Source organism: Arvicanthis niloticus, chromosome 26 (assembly GCF_011762505.2).
Source record: "Arvicanthis niloticus isolate mArvNil1 chromosome 26, mArvNil1.pat.X, whole genome shotgun sequence".
Classification (NCBI taxonomy): domain Eukaryota; kingdom Metazoa; phylum Chordata; class Mammalia; order Rodentia; family Muridae; genus Arvicanthis; species Arvicanthis niloticus.
This window is the reverse complement of record NC_133434.1, coordinates 27,170,439-27,190,799: the sequence shown is the minus strand read 5'-3', so window position 1 is coordinate 27,190,799 and position 20,361 is coordinate 27,170,439. Positions and strand designations below refer to the sequence as shown.

The window sequence follows — 20,361 nt, the reverse complement described above, 5'->3', positions numbered from 1 at the left end:
CTAGGCCATAGCAGTCTTGTGTGATGTGCCATAGAACAGAGAGTTATACTGTTTGATACAAGGTACCTTTAGCTGTCTGTCACAGAGACAGGAAGCAGAGGGGCAGGGCAGTGGGAAGTTGGTGTATAGCGGGTGCCAAGATTTAGCTGGTAAGTGATGAAATTGTGGAGCTGGATGGTGGTGATGTCTACGAAATAATATGAATGTGCTTGCTGACAATTAATTGTATCTTTTAATACTCCCAAAACAGGGCTTGGGGGATAGCTTAGTCAGTAAGGAGACTGCCTAGTGGGCATAGGGACCTGAGGTCGTTACCCAGAACCCATGTAATTAAAAAAGCCAGGCGCGATGGCACATACCTATAATCCCAGGTTAGAGAGACTGATCTACTTGGTTAGTTCTAAATAAAAGTAAGAATGCCTATCTCAAAAACCAGGTATATGATACCCAAGAATAGCAGCTGAGGATAGCCTCTGGCTGCCACAGGTGTGCATGGCCCATGTATGTGTACATGTGCACACACACACACACACACACACACACACAGACTCACACGTTGTCAAAATGAGAATTCTATGTTCTATGTGCTTTACCACAATAACAAAGAGACAAATAACAAGACAAGCCTCACCTCTATGTCCATCTCTCCCTCTTGTGGAGCTTCTAACACTGCCACCATCTCCTCCCTGAAGGAACTTCCTCCTGTAGAATTCCCTCCAGCACACAGGACCTCATGGCTGACCATACCCTTATGGCTGGCCACGCCCTCCTCTGTACACTTGCACAAGGCAGTCACTGAGCTTAGATTAGGGGGTCCCTGTAGCCTGGGGAGCCTTCCCAGTATGTAGCCCACAGCTCAGAGCTGACTTTCTTCTGGAAAGAAAGACTGTAAGCAGGATTCGTCAGCAACCGTAGCACCCAACTCTAACCCTGTCAAAATAAATCTTCTATCCTCCTATTAAGCAACAAGGTCAGAGGGGGATTCCGTGGGCAGGGTTCATAAGCAGCTAATATGGGAGGAATAGCCAAAACACAGCCGGGGTGGGTTGGTTGAAGCGTGAGCTTGCTGGGTTGATTCACTTCCTGCATCCCTCCCCAGGGCCAGGAGAGAGGGGAATGAGGAGCAGGGCAGAGTATTCATTACCACACTGTCCTGTCCTGCACCGGAAGGCCTGCCTCCTACCCGCTTCCCCTTCTTATGTAACTCAAGGTCTAGAGGCAAAGGGAGCTGGGCCTTGGCTCTCAGCATAAGGTCCAACAGCCTTGCCTTCCCTCTGGTTTGTCCCCCTTACTCCTCATGCACGCCCAGGGCACACTCACAGGAGTATCTGGAAGCCCTTTTATCCCAAGAGAAATCTTGGGGGAGGGGAGGTCTTCAGAGACCATCTAATACAGTTCTCAACCTGTAGGCTATGATCCCTTTGGGGGAGTCGAACGACCCTTTTACAGGGGTTACACATCACATATCCTGCATATTGGATATTTATAATTCATAACAGTAGCAAAATTACAGGTATGCAGTAACAATGAAATAATGTTATGGTTGGAAGTTACTACAACATGGGGAACCGTTTTAAAGGGTCACAGCATCAGGAAGGCTGAGAACCACTGAGATAACGCAACTTTTTTCAACCAGAGGTGTTGCTACCCTGGGGGCACATTTGGTGATGTCCAGAGGCATTCTCAGATGTCCAAAAGGACCCAGAAGCCCAGCATAGTGTTACATGTCTTTAATCCAAGTAGAGGAGGGCAAATCGCTGAGTTTGAAGCCAGCCAAAGGCTATATATTTATATGACCCAGTATGCAGCGCTGGCTGCTTTTCCAGAGTACCTGGGCTTGGTTTTCAGCACCTACATGGTGGCTCATGCCACCTACAACTCCAGTTTCAAGGGATCTAATGCCCTCTTCTGGTCTCTATGGGTACTGCATGCAAGTGGTACAAGATACACGCATCCATGCATGCGTGTGTGTGTGTGTGTGTGTGTGTGTGTGTGTGTGTGTGTGTGTACACGCGTGCACGTGGACCAAGGGACTCAGAGTCAATGTGATATTGTATAGAGGCCAAGGGCACAGGGAAACACTATGGCACACGACAGTCCCCTCCTCTCTGCCTCCAAATGGTAATGGTGCTATAGGTGAGATGCCTTGATAGAATCTAAGGTACTCTGACAGATGAGGAAACTGTGGCTCAAAAAGAGACAGTACCAATGTCAGATTTCCAGCTGGACAATGTTAGAAGCAGAACCTGAGGAAGCTGTGTGCCAGCCACACTGGCCTTCAGACGCTGGGAATGTAGTCAAAGCCATGGCTAGTGACAAGCTACTGAGGTTGTTGATTTCAGGTTCTGGGCTCTAGAAGCTATGCAGTTGGGCTCTGTGTCTCTGACAGACTTCCAATGAACTCTCCAAGTTGCAAGGGGGCACCTTGGCTACGGGGTACTAATTAACCAAAGGTGGGGTGACCTTAAGGGGCAAATGCCCTGCATGAGGCTCAAGCAACTCTCATTCCTCAGGTACCCGAAGTCCAGAGTCTGCTTCAGTGTGATCCTGGCCTGGTCAAGGTCAGAAGGCAGAAGAATACTACAGACTAAAACTCAGCCTAGCAGTCAGTTCAGGGATAGAAATAAAAGTGGGCCACCACTTCTGGGGAACACCATCCTTTCCCACAAATGCAAGAAACTATTAAAACTCTTACTTGCAATGGCTCCCCTCTGCCAGCCTGCATAATTTCATAACAACCTCCTTGTCTCTTTCTCCAAAGATCCAACACTGTCTCCAAGTGAGGGGCAGACATGAGACAGCAGAGTGGACCCTGAGTCATGAAGCCTTGCAACAGGCGTACTTTTCCATCCACTTTAGTGCAAAGTCACTGAACCTGTAGGAGAAAGACAACATACAAGGGGACAGAAAACCGGATCTCAGTCGTGGCTTCACTCTCCCCACAGAGGGAGGCTAGAGGCAAGGGCGGCAGAGGGCTTGGTAGGTCTACAATGGCCTCAGAGATAGAAGGCCCACCCTGACTCATTCCTTCTGGTGAAGCCTTAGTGACTCCTTGACTGCCTGCTCCTCCTCCCCAAAAGCCCAGCAAGCCAGGAAACCACACATTCTTCAGGCTGGGCTTCTGCACTTTCTGCCCCAACGCCAAGGTTCAGCAGGTGCATTCCAGCTCTGACAATGAACAGAGCTGTTTGGGGTCAAAGGCAGGGCTGGGGCAAAAGCCAAAGCTCCCAGGGTCATGCAGAAAAACTGCTTTCTGTGTGAGGGTGTGCGTCTCTCTCCTGCCTCTAGGCCTTCCTGAATTCCTAGGGGGGCCTCTGAGCTCCCCACAGCCTCTGGTGCACTTCTCAGACAGGCCTGTTAGCTTAGCCTGTCTCATCTCAGCCTCTACCCCTCCTCTGGAAACTGGGCTTGCCTCTCCAAGGACCTTCCCACAGGCCCTTGCAGTGGCCACCAGCTCATGGAGCTATCCCTCTAGGTGACTCTGGGGGCCACCAGCTTGAAGGCCCTGGCCTGGGTTCTGGGAGCCCTCCCTCCTCTCCCCTTTCCTGGTTCTTGCTTCTATGGTAGGGTGCTCCTCTCCTTACATGGGAAGAAAGAAGGAGGGAGTCAAGGGTCTCCAGGCCTCATGAATTCTGGCAAAATTTCTTCCTGTAAGAAATTATTTCCGATCAGTAACTACTTCTGACAAAGCTACTATATGCCTCTGGTGAGACCTACTCTCTCAGGAACACTAAAATGAAGTTACTGCTCAAGGGAGACATAAAGCCCACATAGAGAAGCGCTCCCCTCACACACACACATACACACACACACACACACACACACACACACACACACACACACGTCTCCTGTTGGATTTGCTCGGCAGCATACAGATGCCTTTGGAGTACCCACTTGCCCATAAAACTTTATCACTAGGGGAAACTAAGGCAAGAAAAGCAAATTCCTTCCCCAATCCCAGGCAACCCTGCAGGGTGGTAAGACTCTATCAGGAGAGGCAATGGTAATTAATTAATAATGGTAATTAATGTTTCCAAATGAGACTTCCTGAGGAGTGGGGAGGAAGTCCACTAGGTGGGCAGAAGTCTCTCAACCTTCAGCTCAGGTGAGGGGCATGCTGTCCACGTCACCCAACACCCCGCTCTTCCTTGGCCCTACTAGAAGTAGGATTAATGATTATAGTTTTATTTGCTGGATTAAGAAAGAAGTTGCTACAAGTAGGCAGAGCGTGAAGGCATCTGGGAGCGTGTCCACAGTTTTCTGGTGCTACTTTTCAAACGTCCTTCCTGATCTTCAAGGGCAGAGTCCTGTCTGCTGGAAAAGAACTCACCTGTTTTTGGTTAACTCACGATGTTCTGGCCATATTTCTTCCCCGTGCCAAGTAGTACAGATACAGAAGGGACCAGAAGGGACGCAGGTCCTGCCTCCTGCTGTCAGGGAAGCTTAACAAGGGGCTGGCTGGGGCTTGGCAGACTTTCCTAAGGGGATTTGAGCTCTATTTGGAGGTGTCCTCGCCTTGCACACTCCTGAACTTCAAGGGAGCAACCGGCTCCTGCTGGTCAAGGGTATAACCAGACTGCAGAAAAGGGCCAGCAAAATGGCTCCGTGGGGAATAGTTGCCACCAAGCCTGACAACGGGGTTCAATGCTTAGAACCCCATGATAGAAGGAAAGAACCTACTCATGCAAGTTGTCTTCTGACTTCCATATGTACCCCACCCCCAGGCACAATAATAAACAAATATAGTAATCTCTTAAAAACGCAGAAGCCCCAGTCTAAGAGACCATGGCTGAAGCCCACCACTGTGCTTGGGTCAAACACTTTAACCTTTTGGGTTTTCCTTTCTTCAGCTACCACCTTCATGGTTTGTTCCCCGAGGAAAAGTGAAATCAGGGGTGTCCATGTCAGCCATGATAGCTGCCTTAGGATCCACCCAGCCTCTCCTTCTCTTCTGTCTGGCTCTAGGGAAAGGTGTGGCTTTCTACTTTCCACCAAGAGTTTTGTGAGCCCCAGTGCTCTGCACCTGCAGGCTGCAGCCCACCCCCCTCATGGCATTGGCTCATGGCGTTGGCTCCTCAGTCTGGGGTTTGAGAGTGCTGGGATAGGTGTCAATAAGGATCAGGCCTGACCAAACAGAATGAGACAGGAAAAGAGAAGAAGAGAAGAGAAGAGGAGGGGAGGGGAGGGGAGGGGAGGGGAGGGGAGGGGAGGGGAGGGAGGGGAGGGGAGGGGAGGGGAGGGGAGGGGAGGGGAGGGGAGGGGAGGGGAGGGGAGGAGAGAAAAAAAGAAGAGAAAAGAAGAGAAAAAAAAAAAAGAAGAGAAAAGAGGAAAGAGAGAGCTTCCTGTTTCTGGGCACCCTCTTTTATCAGGGCGCAGACCTGCCTCATTGGGCACAAAACTGTACCACTGTGCCTTGCCCGCACACTATCTGACTGGTTCCTAGCGTGCATCTGGTGAGAGGAGGCGGGAAGTACATATAAACATCCCTAAGGCTTAAGAATTACCAACTGTCAGTTTCCAGCCCAGGCCTTTTTTTTTTTTTTTTTTTTTTTTAAGGGATAGAGAGCTAGGATGGGGAAGGTGTCTGCTTCATAGATTATTTAAGAGAAAAACTGGAGACTCCCAAAGGCTGGGGAAGAGGCCGTCCCTCCTTCACGTGGGCTCGGGGTGCGCGGGTGCAAATGTCTGCCTTGGCGGCTGCCTGATGCACCACCGTCCAAGGGCAAACTTTCGAGATCCATCTCCAAGTAGCACCCGGGCTCCGTGGCTCAGCGGCAGAGAGCAGGAGCGTGTGGACCGGGACTCGTGGGGGACGCTGGCCGGGAGTTCCGCCCTCAGTTACCTGAATTCTGAGGCTCACTGGTATCCAGTGGATAGGACGAAGAGACACGGCAAGAGCAGATCCGAGAACAGCCACACTTTTCCCAGACTACTGCCAGCCCCAAAGCGCCTGGGAATGGCACCTGGAGCACAAGGCGCGGCGCGCCCTCCCGTCGCGGGTCCCCGCCTAGGCTGTCCCCGGCGGGGGCGGGGCAGGGCGGTCCTAGGGAGGAGCCGAGCAATGGGCATCCCTCCCGGCTCCCTGGCCTTGCCAGGCCTCATGCACCTAACCCTAGACCTCTTCTCCTTCAAAGCCTCCTGCATCACTTCAGCCTCAGGTGCCCCTTAGCTGGAATCTGAGTGGTGCAAGGTTTTCTTTCGAATCCTGTACTCTCTGGTAGGTACTGTACACTACTCCTACTCTTAGATCTAAGGTCTGGGAGCCCATAAGCCACCTTGTAGCTCGCTAAAGGACATGAAAGCAACTGGTATGATGCCCGACCCCATGGAGTCCTCTCCCCTGCTGAGAGGCCTCTGGCTGATGATGACCCCTGCCATCAGACCACCTAGAACAGTGGGTCCTTGGCAACTGTCTACTCTTCGCAGGCTCAGAGTCCCAGGTCCCAGGCTCCCAGATTGGAATTGCTGAGCATGGCCCTCTACCAGCTAGTGGACACAGAGATAAGGGACGAAGACACAGAAGACAAAGAAACCTGGCTCTGGGAAGCTGAAAGCTGGCTCTTCCAGGTGCTAAAGAACAACCCAAAGCCACTTCCTCCTCCTCCCACCCCACAGCAGGCAATCAATCTCCAAGATCAATCTGGAAGGCTCCAGTGGGCAGTGGGCAGACACCGTGGTCCACCCTGAAGCTGCCTCCCTCTTGCTCCCTGTCCTATCTTGCTTGCAGGTATGCACACTAGGAAGAACAGGAAACTGGGCTTCCAGACACCTGGGCCCCAGACTCTGTTCAACGCTGACCTTGAGCAAAGCTCTGGCCCCTTCTAGGTCTGTGTCTGAATGAAGTCAATGTGATGCGTTGGAGCACATTGCCTTCAGCCCCTTGTATAGATCTGGGATCATGACACTGAACACTTGTTTTTTTTTAGATTCGTGGCTGTCTTTGTTTTCTCAGACCTCTCTCCCTCCCCCCACCCCGTTTCATGTATGTTGGTTGGCCAGTAAGCCCCAGGGATGTACCTGTCTTTGCCTCCCAGTGTTGGGATCACAAGCATAAAGTACTGATTCCTGCCTTTCTTTTTCTTTCTTGTGTGTCTGTGTGTATGCCTTGTGCCCATGGAAGAAAAAACAAAAGAGGTGTTGGGTGTTGGGCTGGCCTAGATTACAGGTAGCTGTGAGCCACTGATGTGGGTGCTGAGACCTGAACTCCGATCCTCTGCAGGAGCAGCAATAGCTCTTGATGCTGCATCTGCTCCTCAGCTCCCCACCCCCATTCACACATGGACTGTGGGGATGGAACACGGTTTTCTTGTTTGAAAGGCAAGTGCTTCACCAACTGAGCTCTTTCTCTCTCTCTAGCACTCCCTGATCTAATTGCTTAAGGGGAAAGTGACAGCCACTTAGGCAGGCAGGCATCCTCTGCACACTAGAGTTTGACAAGGAGGTGGAAATGGGCTCTCTGCTGAGTTCTGCCCTGAGTGAATCCACTAGATGGAGATGCGGATCCCTTACTTTGTCTTCCCAACGCTATTGGCAAAGGCTTCTTCCCTCCATCCATCCCCACTTCCACCTCTCCCCCCCTCCCCACCCTGCCCACGCAGGTAGGTATGGCAGTGACAGAACCACCAGCCCTGACTGGTGATGGCATTGGAATGGGCTTTGCAGGCAGATAAAAGCATGCAGCATTCTCTGCAAGGCCTCTTTGTACTCCATGTATAATAAAATAAAACCCAACCTCTTAAATTTTTTTTCCCACTTCTATGAGGCTCACGTGGATTACTGCAATAGTGTCCTAAACTTTCTTCCTTGAACTCTCAAGTCTCTCTCACCACTAAGAATAATAGGCCATATGGTTCCTCTGTTCAAAACTCCAATTGCATCATTCTCAGGTCAAATGGCAAAGTCCCGACAAGTTACTTCACTTCTCTGACCTCTCAACCAGCGTAGAGCCCAGAAGGTGCCAGCACCACAGCCAGCCCATCTAGCTCGAGGTTCAGACTTCAGGATTCAGCCTTCCGAGCTTCTTCTCCCAAATCCTAGAGATGTACACAGGTCACCTTAGCCTCTAGAGGCCTGTGTGCCAAACAGTTTGTGGGTGCCCAAGTGCCATGCCTCTGCATCGTTTAAGAGCACCCTCATCGTCCCCCACAGCCCAGCTCCAGCATCTACTCGAGAATATTCAGAGATGTCTCGTGGCGGTAGCTAAGGCTTTTTTGACACCTCGAGTTAGAGCCGCTGGGCTGAGTGTGTGAGGGTGTTTTGTTTTTGTCAAACTCTACAGTAGGTTCTCATCCACACTAGCTCAACATGGTAACAGCAACACTTACCTATGTGTAAAGACTGTGTGGTGACTCCTCTCTAGAATTTTCAGCTTTGGGCCTGATAGCATCACAAATCCCGAGTCCCCACCTCTGTGGTGCCCAATTTCTAGACTTCTCATGTTATTATTTGGTTGCCACCTTGATAGCTAGTGGCACCTCCCAACAGGAGCCTTTAAGCGAGCAGTGGGAAAAAGCCAAGAGTCCTGCCTCCTGACCTGACTACACTCTGCTGACCATGGAGTCCACCCATTTTCTAAAGGTGAAGCAGTCCCTCTACACATTTGCATCTATTAGATTTATTTTCCAGATTCACTGAACAGGTGCTCTGAACCTAACAGTCACTGGAAGGGGCCTTTCTGGAGATAGACCCACCCGTCCCACTCTACCCAGATGGTCCAGTTCTTAGGTAACTGACCCAGGCCTTATTTTTCATATAAGTAACTCCTGCTGGCTTTGATCTCAAGACCCTCCTCCCCTGACATTTTCTGGGACCTGTTATCATCTCTGAAACAAGAGCTTTGTGGCACACAAGTGAGACCAGCCCACCTACAGGTTCAGCTCCTTATTGGACATGTCAACAAAAGCAGTTTAGTCAAAAAGACCAAAGCCCATGTCATCCTCCGACTCCTCGGATTCTTCTTTCTTTGCTTCCACTTTCTTCTCCTCAGCTGGGGCAGCAGCGGTGGATGGAGCAGGCCCACCAGCAGGTGCAGCTCCAGCTGCCGGAGCAGGCCCACCAGCACCTACATTGCATATGAGGCTCCCAATGTTGACACTGGCCAGAGCCTACAACACAGGGATACAGAAAAGGTCTTTAGTCATGTGCTTCAGGATTTAACGATTCAGTTCAGATTTTTTTCACCAGGGACCAGATCAATGTCCAGGACTACAGTAAATCAGTACACAATCAAGACCGACATTTCATGCAGAGACTGGTCCTGTATCTGGTACAAGAAAAAAAATTCCTCCTATGTACGGGAAAATTGTTCTAAATAACCCAAAGAACCAAGTGATGAACATATTTTTAAAATTTCTAAACTCTTGAAGCCAGCCCCACCAGCTGGTTGACCCCACTTGCCAGAAATAAAGCTATTTGTGTAAATAGAATGTAACTTTCCATTTTACTTAAGAGGCAAACAAACCATGGACTGTTAGAAACCAGGGCCTGACATAAAAGCCACACCAACAAGCACAAACTAAGATACGAAACTCAAGAATGGCGGTGGAAATCATACATTAGCAAGCCTAACCCAAAACTTACCTTTGCAAACAAGCCAGGCCAGAAAGGTTCAACACTGACACCAGCTGCTTTAATGAGGGCATTGATCTTATCCTCCTGGAACACAAACGCCAACCCATCAGAAGGCTCGGAATGCAGTTAGAACTATGTCAGAGAAGTCGCTTATACAGAGTTATGTTCCCTATTTGGGGTGAAGTGGACCTTATAAAGACAACGGGCAGGTTTGATGTCTCAGCGGCTACTGGGACTGTCCCATATGCCTGACGACCTGAGTTTGACGCCTAAAACTCAGAGGTAAAACAACCCGCTCTAAACCCTTGACCTAACAAGCGTCCTAGGGACCGGCATTCATGTGTTTAAGGTGAACAAAAGAACAAATTTGTAAAACCCAGGTTAAAGCTGGGTGTGCACACAGCCTACAAGCAGCACTTCTAGTCATGGTCTCCACCCTCAACACTCCAGCGTGTGTGCACAAGGGGTAAAGCACAAGGCTATTCTCTGCAGTGTAAGAACTACACTCTTGAGGGGAAAGGAAGAACATAAAACATCCTGCGGTCACCGTGAAATGTGTCAGTCAGTGTGTGCCATCTCAGAACTGAGTGACGGAGCACACTGAAAAAGAAATCCTGCTAACCCGCCAGCTCCTTCTAAGGCTTTGACTTTCAGCACTTTCATTTCCAGAATGTTGCCAATCAAAATTAGGAGCTAAGAAGTGTCCAACAAAGACAATGTGTAAAGATCAGACAAACACATGGTACTTCTGACATCAGACTTGGCTCTTATAAGTCAACTCTGGGGTCCACGGTAGGGCTGTGAAAGGGGTCTTGGTTTTTAGTAGAAGTGCTGGCTGGAAGTAGCCCAGAGACCCTGCATCCATTCCACCGCTCTCCCAGAATCCAGGCTTCTAACATGTGGCATGGACCTCCATTAACCTGGCTGTTCAATCACGTAGGATGCAGCCCCTCCCAAAGGGCACATGTAGAGGGCATGACTACAGGCCTCAGCCTCAAGAGATTTACATACTAATGAAATACCTGAAGGCCAGAGGGCATAGCCAATTAAGCATTCTTCCCCAGACCCTCACCCCTTCTCCCTCCCTATTAAACTCAGGTCTGGCCTGAGTTTCACAGGGGTGCACATCCAGATTCAACCATTATCCTTCATGAAAATAAAGCTGTTTTGGAAACCCACGTACTTTCTCAGGTTATTGGGGCCTGCCATCTTTCGGCCATTGTGGAGGACTTCCCCCTGTCCTGCCTGCTGGTTCCTGTAGTCCATGAGCAAAATCTTAGCCTGTTTCATACCCCATAAAGGCAATAATTATTCACAGCCATGTTTCTTTCTCGTTTCCAGTGATCTCTTTTATTGTAGCCCACAAATACTGAGCACCATATAAACAGAACAGTGTAGATGCTTGGCATGATGCTTGCACCCCACATGGGAGGCCCTCCCATGATGCTAATAATGGGCCCCTCTTCCTGGGACCAGCTCCTGGGAGGAGACCACCCATAGGCGGCCACATGCTCATGATGCTCAGGTCATGAGACCCCCACCCACCCTATGATGGTGCTCACACGGCCTGGCACGACCTGGTCAGACAGGTAAGAGCAGAAGCACTCTTTATTGTTTTATATTTCTTGTTCTGTTTCACCAGGAGATCTTGGTGCTGAGCCTGAGTGTTTACTAGATGCACGGCAAGGAACTTCCTTCCTTAACAGAGAATACTTTTGGAGGGAGAAGTGATACAAAAAGGGCAGTTTTCACTTACATTGTGAAACATGAAAATAAACATGAAAATAAAATGGTCAGCTGTTAGTTTTAAAATTAAAAAGTTCCAAAGAATCAGATATAGTATAAAATCAGCTTGTATCACATTAAAACTACTTGTTTTCCAGTCAAATGCCAAGGTAAACAGCACATTCAACTTTAAAAAGCACATATTTCATGTACATGATATAGTAGCATGAGCAACTGTGAGCATCTCCTGTTTATAAAACTGAACTGAGAGTCTGCAGGCACAGTCCTTGCACCCTAGCCAAATGAGGATTCTGACTCGGCCGTTCACATATAGGAATTTCAGATATAGCTCAGGACAGCTCAATTGACACCGTACAACAGTCACAACTGCCACTAAGACACTGAGCTTCCACACAGGCAGGAAACTTCCATTCTGAAAATGGCCTCATTGACGTTGAATAAGAAAACTCTAGCTCTTAAGATCTAGCACTTGACAGAAGAGCTTCCTCAGACACATTTACAGCATAATACATTCAAACCAAACTGTGAAAAGGGGCAGACTACAAATATATTAGCAATCATGACTCAAGTATTTTGAAACTCCTTCCTCACCAAAATGTAAAACTCAGTTCACCTGATAACTTCTGACCAATGAAAATGGACACAGAGATACTAACCTTGTGGACACTTTTCTGCTGCACTTCTAAAGAGATTGGAATTTTGAGAAAGAAGTTAAAGTCTATGTCTCTAGTCCATCCTCCTGTCTCAGAGCCCAAACCAGGCATTCCTTTACTGCTGGCCAGGTGAGTCTGACCTCAAAAGAGGAGGATTTACTAGAGTTGATCACAGAGACCATTCACCATGACCTGCTCCCTAAAAGGCTCAAAGTAAAATCTGCTACGTAAGAACTTGAGACTTTAGTCTGTTGCCTCTAAAAACTCTGGGACTGGCTGGTCAACATCATCAATAATCAGATTGCAGGGCATTTATTGACATTCTAAATCAGCTAAGATCTTAAGCAAGTATTTACTTGCAAGACTATTTTACTTAGACTAACTTTAACAGCTAACATTTTATTAAATATATAATTCATAGCACTTGTGTGATAATTTATTCAAGTTCAAAGGAGAAATTATCTTAATATTAAAGAAAAATAAGTTGGGTTCATTTAAGCACCCTTGAATGAGGCAGAGCCCTTGTAAGGCATTAAGATAAACATTTTCAGGATGTAAAAGCTGTCCGTAGTTTCAAGCAGTTCAAGTCACAAAAATCAATAAGTGGAAGCACATTTTATAGTAAAGATCTGTGGTTGCCACGTGCAGTGCAAGCATCTGGAGAGCAGCAAGCTAAGGCCCTCACTGGGGAAGGCAGGACAGTGAGAGGCCATCTACTCAGGAAACACTGACTTCTATCAATGTGGTAAAGGCTGTGGTTACATAGAAAAATGTTTTCTTTTCTTTTGAGGAGTGTCACAGCATCTATGACTTACTTTAGAAGAAGGAAAACCTGTATAAAGTAATGGTGAATCTGCCAATGGTGTAGGCAGGAGAAAATCTAATCCATTAATGAAAATTTTGAAATGAAAATTTTTTTTCAAAAACAGCAAGAAAAAAATCATTTTGGGAAGGAAAACCAAAATGAGAGAAGGAAGGAAGGAAGGAAGGAAGGAAGGAAGGAAGGAAGGAAGGAAGGAGAAAAATATAGTCTCATACAATCATATATGGTCTGGGAAAAATTATCGCTCATTGATAGAATAATTATTTAGCATGCTGAGACCCTAGGTTTGATCTCCAGCAACAAGGGGGAAAAAAGAAGAGGAGGAAGAATAGAAATGAGAGGGAGAGAGGGAGTAAGACACTCATGTTCTCTGATTCTCTGCAAAGCCTTGTGTCATGCAAGCAGTCTACTCTAGGGGGAGCCATGCTGGCTGGCACTCACAACTCACAGACACATGCTTCTGCTTTCTCACATCTTAGCCTGATGGCAGGGAGGCTGTCAGAAAAGTCAGAACTTCTTCAGTTTGGAGCCCACCCACCTTTCCATTGAACTTCCAGAATCAAGGTACAAAGAGCAGAGGAGAGGAAGTCTATCACCACAAGGCTTTAAAGAACGCTGGACTAACCCTGCGGCAATGGTCCTCTTCTACGCCTATCTCACTGCTGAATGTAGGGACCATCTCCCTGCCTTCAGTCCAGCACATCCCTCGCCTTCTGTCTGACACGACACACGATTTACTTTGTCCTGGCTCCTGCTGCCTATGCCTTGCAAGAGAGGTGACATTGACAGGTGTGCTGAATGGAGATAGTTTCTGCTCCCATTCCGAAATACAGGAAGCTACAGAAATGCTGCTGCAAGAGTTAGAGCGTCTGTGGAGCTGTGGCTGGCTCATGAGTTGCTGGCCGTTGGAAAGCTGAGCAATATTGTTACTAGAAAGCTAGAAAAATTGGAGAAAGATTAATGAATAAGACTGAAAAACTGAGAAACAATATTAATTTTCTACAATTTTACTATGTGATGATTTAACATTTTAAGAAACTGTTTGCAGTCATTAATTTTTTTGTGATTTGCTTTGTTTTTTGTTTTTGAGACAGGGTCTCTGTATGTAGTCCTGGTTAGTTTGGAATCCTTTGTAAACCAGGCTGGACTTAAACTCAAAGGTCTGCATGCCTTGGCCTCCCAAATGCTGGGATTTAAGGCATGTGCCACCATGACAGGCCCATTTGTGCTAAGTTAAAAAAAAAAAAAAAAAAGCTTAAAAAATATAACATGAAACAAAACAATTCTCACGAAGAAACATCCCTCAAATTGGAACAAATTTTCTCTAGCACTAATCTAGACACAGCTGCAAACACTTACAGGCACAGGCGAAGGAGAGACAGATCTCTGAATGATTTTCTCCCTGTCCCGCTCCCGGGAAGGTCTCTCTGGTTTCTCAGGTTTGGGTTCAGTCACAATGGCCTTCAGCTGTTTGAGCTTTTCATCTTTGACCCAGAGTTTATTCTGCATCTCTAGCTGGGTGGCTGCCACCCGACGCTCCTACAGGGAGAAATGACAAATTACAGTCTACTTTAGTCACACTAAAAAATTTAACCTAAAAACAACACTCACACATTCCTTCTGCCACTTCATTGACGTTTCTGTCACCATGCCTTGCAACCTGGCTTCTAATCTGCGCTTGTCAGAAACCTGCCGCTGAAGCTTCTGATTCTGGCTTTCAAGTTCCTGCTGCAGATTGCGTTTATCTTCTTCATAGATTGTAGTTGTTTTCTCCAAAATCTCAATCTGCAAAGGAGACCACTGTGCTCAGCATCTGGTGTGCAAACATTTCACCTAACTGTAGAATAAAAAACCCTTAAATTGCTCACAAAAGCAAACTGTGGAAACACACACCCGCACACAAAACCATATTACCCCTCTATCTCATCTGAATCCTCAGTTCTACTCCAACCCAGAAAGAAGTTATTCAACAAGCCCCTCTTCAAGCTAACCTCTATTCCTAAGCTTAAAAGACCACAGTCTCTTCCTCCCTTGCAGGCCCCTCCCAGCAGTGATAGGCACATGAGCTGTTTTGGGAGCACTGCTGAACGGCTAGCACACAGGATAAATATGACCACAAACCTTGTACTCCAAAGTTTTGTTTTTCTTCTCTAATCGCTCTATTTTCAATTTCTGTCCTGAGATCGCTCTATTTTCAATTTCTGTCCTGAGATAAATTTTTCTTTTTCATTTAGTTTTTCCTGAATGTAGTTTTCTTTATTTGATAGAGAACTGTCAAATGTTTTTAGTAAGGCTTTGAAAGCTACACCTGTAACAGAGCATACAGACTATTGTTACTGAGGTTACAAGATAAAACCAACAAAAGCAGCTTTCATTGGCAGACACTTCAGCAAATCCCTCTTGGCATTTGGACTCAAGAGAAGGCCTACCATGGCCATTCAGAGACAGTCATTCCCATGACCTGACTGTTCAGTTGTTCCACACACTTTTTCAAACACTATTTCACTTTTCTCTACAACATCTTGAGGTACAAGTTATAAATGAATTACAAACAAGGAGAAACTATAAAATAGCAGCTTGTATCCATCACTATTAAAAATTATAAAAGGCAGGGAGGCACCCATTTTTTCTTCTTGCATTCTTTAAAAGTAGAGCTGGTGAGGAAAAACCTTGCCATTCAGATTAAACAATGCCTTGAGACCACGACAAAGCCAAGAAACAAGTCTTCCTTGAGAGGTGTCTCAACAGATGGAGTCACTAAAACCTGTTTCTGCCTCTGAAGTCACAGCAGCTGTGAGCAGCTCTGCCCTTACATCGTTTGGTAAGGTCCTCAATCGATAGTTGTCGTTGGTGATGCCGTTTCTCCAAAGCATCAATCATGTTTGGAAAGGTCTCCTCATCATTGATATCCAAAAGCTTGCAAGGGGGCAGTGGTGGGAAGCTCTGTAGAATCACTTCAGTCATCAAAGGTTCTGAATTGAATTGAAAAATTATGAAAGAACTCAGGTAAGTCTGATGCTATGAGCAGAGCCCATGAGCTAGTAATCACAGAATTTATTATTATTATTATTATTATTATTATTATTATTATTATTATTATTGCTTTAGCTTACTTAGTGATAGAGTTACAGGTATGCTTCACTATGCCCTGCTTTAGGTATGGAATTTTTCAAAAATTAGAAAAAAACATACAACAAAAGAAACCTTATATTTTAGTCCAAAGTTTCTTGTATTTGGTCCTTGAGAAGATTTTTTTTTTAAGTTATAGAAAGAGAAGCAAATGAACAATGATATAACACCAAACCGTACCATCTCCAACTGGGTCTCCCAAAGGCAGGTTTCTGTACCGTCTCCCCGGTGTCAGGCCACATATCACCTTGTCTACTGGTCTTGCTACTTCGACTTCTTGCGTTACTTCAGCAAATCTCATGACTTGCTGAAAATACAAAACAGAATCTGTAATAGCAAGCCTACCTGTCCTTCTTTATGGATGGCTAAGTGGTTTGTCTGCATATCCAGTGACCCTGTACAGATCTACAAAATGTGCAGAATGCCATTCTTCACATCCAAGTAGCTGCTTTCCCTAGAGAAACCAAACTGTATAGGACAAAAATACACTTAAATTACCAAGCTTTCTTCATAGTCCTCAGCCTTTGGATTCACACACACGATCATCCGAACCTTCCCCTCCCCATCGAAGTAGTTCTTGAATAGATGGGTTAGCTTTGAATCTCAATATGGAACCAAGGACTTAAATTTACATAAGGTCCCCAAAGAAAATTTACAAAGGTCACCACATGTGGGCCTGGCTAGGATATAATATCCTTTCTTAAAATGCAACTCAGTAAGAGCCACAGAAATTATCAAGTATATCCTCAACCAGAGTCCATGTATTTTTCGTATTAGTGAACACAGCAACATTAGTGGACATCAGTCTGTTTTTAGCTTAATGGTTTCTAAATCCAGATGTTTCCACAGTAGTGTCCATTTACACATACATATACACAAATGTTAAATGTGAGACATTTAACTTCATACTATTTATGTTCTAACTGGCTGCAGTAAACACAGCACACAGGACCAGCCTTTACCTGAAGAATAAAACCACCCACAGTAGACTAGCCATTTGACACAATTTTTTTGTCAGCCCTGGAACAAAAAGAGGCACTTCTGTAAAGCTACCTGGTAACTGGTCTTCAGATTCTGCAAGGCAGGACCCAGGGATACCTAGGGAGCAGCATTTACCTCTGGTGGAATGGTAGTGCAATATGGCTTTACACTAATTAGCAATGGATGAGCTAAGAATTACTTGTTCAGACAAGCATCAATTCCATAAAGATCACCAGGACACAGTCAGCCAAAAAGGCTACAAACTCCCAGCACTGTCAGGGTGTTGAAAGGTGCCCCAACAGAACCTATAAAATTGAGATTTGTCTCAAACCTCAGGCTAAATTTCCAAGATCTTCAGGTTAGGTTTCCTGATACAGCTACAATCTAAGTATTGCCAGGCAGTGATGGCACATGCTTTTAACCCTAGCACTCAGGAGCTAGAAGCAGGTGGATCTCTCTACAAGTTCCAGAACAGCCAGGGGAACACAGAAAAACTCTTGTCTCAAAACAACAACATCAAAGAAAATGGAAGAAAATTAATTATTCATCCAACATGACTATATGATTATTCTTTCTGTGCGCCCTGAAAACAAATGCAAGCATTATCCCCATTTATACAAGAAACCATGGCTCCTGAGGGTAGTTTTCTAGATTAACTGGAGACTCTCTTCAGTACTTACTTGGGCTTTATGGGATCAAACTGCACTTCTTCCAATAGATCATATATGTAATTATTATAGATTTCAATGAATGAGATGAATACTCCATAGACACTGTCCTCATCAACTTCTTCTGCTTTGCAGAATTCTTGGACGTTTATCATATCTGCAAACTCTGGATCTGGTTGTCGCCTACAACAAGAAAACAGATCCCCTTACTTCAAAATTTACCCACTATGAGATAGGATAGAAAGTAGATAAAGGCTGTGTTGGATGGTTCTATGTCAACTTGACACAAGCTGGAGTCTTTGGGAAAAGGGGCTCTCAATTGGAGAAAATACCTACTCTATAAAACTGGCCACCAGGCAAGTCTGTCTAGCATTTCCTTGATTAATGACTGATGTGTGGAGAACCAACCCTGGGCAGGTGGTCCTGGGTTGTGTAAGAATGGAAGCCGAGCAAGCCATGGGAGCAGACCAGAAAACAGCACCTCCAGGACTTCTGCATCAACTCCTGCCTCGAGTTCCTGCCCTGACTTCTCTCAGTGATGGACTGTCACTTGGAAGTGAGAGATAAAATAAATCCCTTCCTCCTCAAGCTGCTTTCTTAGTCAATATATTTTATCACAGCAATAGAAACCTATCTGAGACGATGTCAGAGTGAAATCTGAAAAGTCTGACTAATATTCTGTCACATAAAGCTGAAAATATAAAGCAATGTTATTCAGATTCAAGGTAGGTCAAGGACACCCTAAGCCCTCAAGATGCACAACACAGGAACTCACCCTCCTCCCATTCACAGACATATCCTCCTTAAACTAGATAAAATACCTGAGCAGTCAAGAATGTGCCTGAACTCTGACCTCATAAAAGTCAGCTGTAAGACCAACTTTTCTAATTCATATTTACCTTCTCCAGATCTACAGAAACTGTAGGACAGAATTCCACCCACCCTGGGTCACGGTGAAGTTACTCACTTGCTAGAGGGGGTCTTTGAAATAGGCATGGCTTCTCTTTTCTGACGTTCCAACAAGGCATCGACTTCACACTGTATTTCCATGCTGTTCCTATCATTAGACTTAAACACCTAAGAGAAAGGCAAAAAAGACTTGAAAATAAGAACTTTACTTAAACAATAGGAACATTTAAAACTAGGATGCACGTTAACATTTAAACCTGAGGAAAGGGCATGAGACAGCTCTGATCCTCTTGTTTATACCACCCAAGTGCTGCCACCACAGGCCCGCAGCCAAGGTGCCCACCACAGGTAAGAGTCAAAGTATTTCCAGTGTCCTTGTCCTTCCTCAGTACTGCATCCATACATGTCCCAGGGCTGTGTCTATAGTAACAGTCACAAACCAAAGGAATTGTACTCACGTAACGTTTTGCTTGAAATGACCCTATGCTGTTAAAGATCATATTCAAACAACGAGGAAGCAGGCCTCCAGAGCCCGGAGACCCTGTCATTGTGTAGGTTTTTCCACTTCCCGTCACACCATATGTAAATAAAAGACCTACAGTGTAGCAAGTAACAATGAGTTACAGTCTTAAAGTCCCACAGAACATCTCATTGTATTTAAAACACTAAAATTAACAAACCCAAAAAAAGCCATCACTCTAATGAATTAAATCTGAATTCAATGTCAAGCCAAATATATAAATATCAAAAAGTTTTATCACAAGATCAAGCAGGGAATTTAACAAAACTCCAAGAATCATACCATTCTTGCCATGAATGAGGTCATCTACCAAGGGATTGGCTACAACATCAAAAAGTTCCTTCTGGGTGGTGTGAGTCCCAAATACCCGCTTAAATGAGTACTGAGTCTGTAGAGAAAAGAAAAACATCACCACATGCAATTCCATGAGAGCTATATCTGCTCTATACTTGGAAAGTTTCTGTTGTGAACATATATCAAATCCAGACATGTAAAACACACACACACACACACACACACACACACACACACACACACACAAACAACCAAACAAGAAAGACCCCGAGAATGACCTTTAAGCTTGGAGCCTTCAGTAACCACAACATACATAAATCACAGCTATCATAGCAAATACGTTCAGTCCCAGCCACTGAGGAAAGTGAGCAAATGTCATTGAGTCCACGAATGCTGCACAGACAGAGAGTGACCAAAAGTGAGCATGGATAGCCAGTGCTACAGAGGCTGAGACAGGAAGTCTGCCATGAGTTTGATGGCAGCCTGGGCTACACAGAGAGTCATAGGCCAGACTTGGCTATAGTGTAAAATCCTGTTAACAAACAAAGCAAAACAAGGTAATGGCCTATAATCCTAGATGTATGCCAGGCAGTGGAGGCACACACCTTTAATATCACTACTGAGGAGGCAGAGACAGGCCGATCTGAGTTTGAGACCAGACTGGTCTACAGAGTGAGTTCCGGGATAGCCAGGGCTACACAGAGACACCTTATCAATAAAATAAAATAAAATAAAAATATGTAAATAAATGTATTAAAAATTTCAAGCATTATAATTTCTATTTGTTGTTCTTTTTCTTCTCTTCTTTGGAGTGTGTTTGTATGAAACAGTCTGTATGTAGCTATGGCTGGCCTAGAATTTGCAATGTAGACAGACCAGGCTGGCCTTCAAGTTTAAGTGATCTTCCTGGTTCTGCTTCTAGGTGGTAGGATCACAAACATGCACCACTACCATTGGCCACTGCTCTCTCTTTTTTCTTTTTTTTTTTCTTTCTTTTTTTTTTTTTTTTTTGTTTTTTGAGACAGGGTTTCTCTGTGTAGCCCTAGCTGTCCTGGAACTCACTCTGTA

The 20,361-nt window shown here is 45.7% G+C and overlaps 2 protein-coding genes and 1 long non-coding RNA gene across 8 annotated transcripts in view; all 3 read right to left on the bottom strand.

The window, feature by feature from the left end:
• The window catches only part of Paqr5 (progestin and adipoQ receptor family member 5), a 71,671-nt gene extending 65,669 nt beyond the window's left edge, over positions 1-6,002 (bottom strand). For 3 of the 6 annotated variants that reach the window (XM_076925351.1, XM_076925345.1, XM_076925344.1), the window contains exon 1: positions 5,843-6,002. The gene's annotated coding sequence lies outside the window, so the exon portion shown is untranslated. Of the gene's footprint in view, positions 1-2,695; positions 2,876-3,584; positions 3,649-5,842 lie in introns of all 6 variants that reach the window. The other 3 variants (XM_076925346.1, XM_076925348.1, XM_076925347.1) reach the window with 2 other exon arrangements.
• Positions 6,003-8,850: 2,848 nt separating this feature from the next.
• LOC143439260 (uncharacterized) lies at positions 8,851-10,703 on the bottom strand. The gene is made up of 2 exons (XR_013107579.1): positions 9,580-10,703; positions 8,851-9,104 (listed from the first exon to the last, which is right to left on the bottom strand). It is a non-coding gene; the product is annotated as an uncharacterized LOC143439260 (long non-coding RNA).
• A 69-nt stretch (positions 10,704-10,772) lies between these two features.
• On the bottom strand, positions 10,773-19,578 carry LOC143438760 (kinesin-like protein KIF23). Its single transcript, XM_076924460.1, is given in 12 exon segments — positions 10,773-13,729; positions 14,152-14,331; positions 14,404-14,577; positions 14,914-15,003; positions 15,006-15,100; positions 15,606-15,764; positions 16,102-16,228; positions 17,038-17,071; positions 17,583-17,753; positions 18,538-18,647; positions 18,938-19,074; positions 19,282-19,578. Coding segments are annotated over 12 exon segments (1,830 nt in total). The 5' UTR covers positions 19,490-19,578; the 3' UTR covers positions 10,773-13,384.
• Between the last annotated feature and the right edge of the window lie 783 nt (positions 19,579-20,361).